This window comes from Apodemus sylvaticus, chromosome 5 (assembly GCF_947179515.1).
Source record: "Apodemus sylvaticus chromosome 5, mApoSyl1.1, whole genome shotgun sequence".
In the NCBI taxonomy this organism is placed as follows: domain Eukaryota; kingdom Metazoa; phylum Chordata; class Mammalia; order Rodentia; family Muridae; genus Apodemus; species Apodemus sylvaticus.
Window position 1 is genome coordinate 101,562,575 of NC_067476.1, and position 4,517 is coordinate 101,567,091.

A 4,517-nucleotide genomic window follows, 5' to 3' on the forward strand; every position below is an offset into this window, starting at 1 on the left:
AATCCTACCACCAGAAATCTATATACAGACTGGAAACGAACAGCAGCGTAGTCAGGAGTGGCTTGAGATGCCCCTGGCATCCAGTTGGAATGCTGAACCTCCCAGTTCAGACCCTTACCCTGTGTTTTCTGTGTGGCTGGGTTTGGAGGACTATCTGGGAACAATAACCTACACATACACTTCATTTTATCCCTTCAACCCCCTCATCTGCCTAATCTGCTAGCTTCTCACCATTACCACCCAATCCTTCCATCATCTGGATATAACCTGTCCCAAAGTGTGCTGTCATGACTAGAAATTGTTTTTAGAGTAAGATCAACAGATGGGCGTGGTGGAACATGCCTATAATCTAGGCACTCAGGAGTGAAGCGAGAAGACCTGAAGGTCTGCCTTGGCTATCCAGTCGAAACCTTTACCACTGTGGTCACAGCTACCCCAGATTCCATACAACGTGAACATCCACAGAATCTACTTGTCAAGTGGCTGATCAAAACAAAACAAAACTTAGATTTATTCCCTAATCCTGTTGTCTTAAGCCTTGCTGGGGCCCCACATGAAGTCAAGCTTCAGTGCTCAGGGACAGTTGAAGGCTGCCTGCCGTTCATCTGGCGCCGCTAGGTACATCTCAGCTCCAAGCAAAGAGGCTTTCTGTTGGACTTGTAGTTTGTCTTGAAGTATATACTGGCCATCCCTGGTCCCGAGGTACTTGTCCATAGCCTCTAACCAGAGTGTCCCAGTTAGCTTACTGATTCAGACTTGGGAGGGGAGATTTCATTTACAGACAGATCAGATCAGCATTGCTCAGTAGATACGCACTAGTCCCTAGGAATTACTAAAGCAAAATGTCACCATGGAGACATTAGCCAGAGCCTGACAGAGTGGCCCTGTCATGAACTGGGACCGGTAAGGATGGCTAAGAACCATGCTTCCAGTCAGAACAGATCTCCTTTATGTCTAGAGTGGTGGGTTGTCCTTCCTTCAGATCACAGTGGAGGGACAGTGGTTCCAGAGCTTTAAAGCAGGATGGAGGGTGCAAAAGTCCAGCACCAAGAGGACAGGTGTTAAAGAGACGCGGGGCCTCGGTAGCTCCTTCCCGCTTTCCAGATCTCATTTTGTCCCTGGACCCAGGGGTCTGGAGTAGCCCAGGCTCATTTGTACCCTCCCGGGCTAGGGTCCGCCTGCGGCCTCCCGCAAACAGCTCCTAGGACTCGGGCACCCGCCCCTCTCCCCGCCCCCGGGTGCCCCTCTCCCCGCCCCCCAACGTGGGCCCGCCCTCGCGCCTGTATCAAGGAGGGGCGGGGAGAGGAGAGCGGCCGGGCGGGACATCCGGCCCTGGTCCCTGGCTGCACCCCGAGAGCCGGCCACCCACTATCCTTCCCCTCCCGAGACCTCCAGCCCCAGCTGCAGTCGCCTACCCTGCAGCCTCGAGGTCGACGAGGTCTGGCCGCAGCACCATGTTTCCCCGCCCTCTGACCCCACTGGCTGTCCCGAAAAGCGCCGAGACCCTGGGCCGCACGCCGAGGCGGGCCCCTTTGGGCAGGGCCCGGGCTGGGCTCGGGGGGCCGCCCCTGCTGCTGCCGTCCATGCTGATGTTCGCAGTAATCGTGGCCTCCAGCGGACTGCTGCTCATGATCGAGCGGGGCATCCTCTCGGAGATGAAACCTCTTCCCCTGCACCCTCCCAGCCACAAAGGCGCGGCCTGGAGCGGGACAGATCCTAAGCCTAGAGGCCTATCCTTGGATGCTGGGGACTCGGACTTGCAAGTGAGGGAGGACATCCGAAACCGGACCTTGAGGGCCGTGTGCGGACAACCAGGCATGCCCCGGGACCCCTGGGACTTGCCGGTGGGACAGCGTCGCACCCTGCTGCGCCACATCCTCGTAAGTGACCGCTACCGCTTCCTCTACTGCTACGTCCCCAAAGTGGCCTGCTCTAACTGGAAACGCGTGCTGAAGGTGCTGGCGGGCGTCCTGAACAACGTGGATGTCCGCCTCAAGATGGACCACCGCAGTGACTTGGTGTTTCTGGCAGACCTGCGGCCTGAGGAGATTCGCTATCGTCTGCAGCACTACTTCAAGTTCCTGTTTGTGCGCGACCCCTTGGAACGCCTCCTGTCTGCTTACCGCAACAAGTTTGGTGAGATCCGAGAGTACCAGCAGCGCTATGGGGCAGAAATTGTCAGGCGCTACAGGGCTGGAGCTGGTCCCAGTCCTGCCGGGGACGATGTCACCTTCCCAGAGTTCCTGAGATACCTGGTGGATGAGGATCCTGAGCACATGGATGAGCACTGGATGCCTGTGTACCACCTGTGCCAACCGTGTGCTGTGCGCTACGACTTTGTGGGTTCCTATGAAAGGCTGGAGGCTGATGCCAACCAGGTGCTGGAGTGGGTGCGGGCCCCACCCCATGTCCGGTTCCCAGCTCGCCAGGCCTGGTACAGGCCAGCCAGCCCAGAAAGTCTGCATTACCACCTGTGCAATGCCCCACGGGCCTTGCTTCAAGATGTGCTACCTAAGTATATCCTGGACTTCTCCCTCTTTGCTTACCCACTACCCAATGTCACCAAGGAAGCCTGTCACCAGTGACAGAGGGCCAGAACCTTTTGGAGTTTGGATTTAATGACACCAGCGTTGAGGTGTCTTTCAGAGAAACTCCCGGTTCTGGGGTTTCCTGGTTTCTCTTGGTGTCTCCATATCTCAGTGGTAGGGACTGTCCTCGGAGGTCCTTGTCCACAATGGCTCAGAGGACAGGTCTAGAAAGGAGGCTTGCTGCTTTCACTGGTGAACGGACTGTCTTCGGGGCCTATGGCATCCTTGTCTGCAGGGCACCAGTGGTTATTAAAGCCATATGTTTAATCTAAAGACTGACTCCCGGCCCCTGGCTGCCGAGTCTGTGCAGTCCACCTGGTCCGTTGTAATTTAACCTGTGGCCAAATCCCAAATATGGCTCTAGCCAAGCACATGGCCATGCCTAGCCCAACGGCTCTGACCCCCATTTACCCACATCATGGACCTCAGGACTGGAGCGAGCTGTGGTGCCTTAGAAATGAAATTTGTGCCTTTCTACTCCAGACTTTCAATTTCCTCCTCTTGCTAGGTCTGAATCATTTTTCTAAGGAAAGAAAAACTGAATCGGGCCCTTACCTCGAAGCTCTAAGGCCCGGCTCCTCAAGCATCCAAAGACGCCTGTGCCTGACCTCTTCCTAGGGCTCCTGGAGCATCTTCAATAAGCCTCCCTTCCCTACAAACCTTTTGAGACTGTGTGTGGCCCGTGTATCTGGCTGTCACTTGTCTAATGCATTTATTTAAAATGTGTACATTTTGACAGAATCCTTGTAAGGGCTGACTTTTAATAAAGCTTTTTTATATACACAATGAGCATCTGTAATTCCCTCAGTTCGCAGTGGTGCTGGGAAACTCCTAGATGCTTGCTTTCCCAGGTCAAAGGAGAAAACTTGCAATAAGACAATGTAACTAGACCCGCTTAAACAGGTCCAGTGGCCCCTGTCACACCACGAAGTCTTTTGGGACTTCTAATATGCTCTCAGGCTCAGTTCCTAAGATGCCATTTAAAAGGCAAGGCCTGTCAACATTGACCCCAGACAGGGGAAGAGAGTACACACCTTTAATCCGAGATGGTCTCTGTGAGTTTGAAGTATGTACAGGAAGCTCCAGACCAGAGGGACACACAATGTGGCATCAGGTACACAGCACACCTACGTGGATTAGTCCTTAAAGGGAATGAGGGCTGGAGAGATGGCTTAGTGGTTAAGTTCAGAAGGGCCTGAGTTCAATTCCCAGAACCCCCCTCAGGTGGCTCACAGCTCCCCATAACTCTAGCTCCAGGGATCCAGTGGCTCTGACCTCTGGGTACCCATACACACATGGTATACACTCGAATAGTTATACACATATACATATGATTAAAAGAAAAATAAAGCTCAAGGGACTGGATAGGGCATGGATAGGCGTGGATAGGGCGTGGGCTCTGCAATTTCTTAGGTTAGGCAGGAACATGTTCATTTTTTTCTTTGTTTGGTTTTGGTTTTTGTTTTTGTTTGTTTGTTTGTTTTGTTTTTTGAAATAGAATCCTGACTCTGTGTAGCCATAGCTGCTCTAGAACTTGATATGTACACCAGGCTAGCCTCAGACTCAGAGATCCACCTGCCTGTCTCCTGAGTGCTGGAATTAAAGGCATGAACCACCATGCCTGCTAATTTGTTTTTGTTTTTTTTTTTAAGGTAAGGTGTCCTCGCTATGTTTTTTGTTTTGAGATGGGGTGGGGAGGTCTGACTATACCTAGGCTAGACTTAAATGTACAATCCAATTGCCTTAGCCTGTGGAATTATAGGTGCCTACCATTATACCAGCTAGGACTGCCTTTTAATTGAGGAGTCCCCCACCCCAATATTTTCAAACAACAAAAAAAGGATTGCTTTGTGAGCAAGGGGAGAATCGAGGACTTCGGGAGTCCTCCATCCTGAGCCCACGCCTTGCTCGTTGTTTCTTACCTGGGGC

The 4,517-nt window shown here is 52.7% G+C and overlaps 1 protein-coding gene across 1 annotated transcript; it reads left to right on the forward strand.

The window, feature by feature from the left end:
- Positions 1 to 1,298: 1,298 nt before the first annotated feature.
- On the forward strand, positions 1,299 to 3,374 carry Chst14 (carbohydrate sulfotransferase 14). The gene has a single exon (XM_052183251.1). The coding sequence runs from the start codon at positions 1,455 to 1,457 to the stop codon at positions 2,583 to 2,585; it is 1,131 nt and encodes a 376-aa protein (XP_052039211.1). The 5' UTR covers positions 1,299 to 1,454; the 3' UTR covers positions 2,586 to 3,374.
- Positions 3,375 to 4,517: the final 1,143 nt, after the last annotated feature.

Excerpts from the sequence above, each read along its gene's own strand:
- Chst14 (XM_052183251.1), top strand. The coding sequence starts at position 1,455 with ATGTTTCCCCGCCCTCTGACCCCACTGGCTGTCCCGAAAAGCGCCGAG.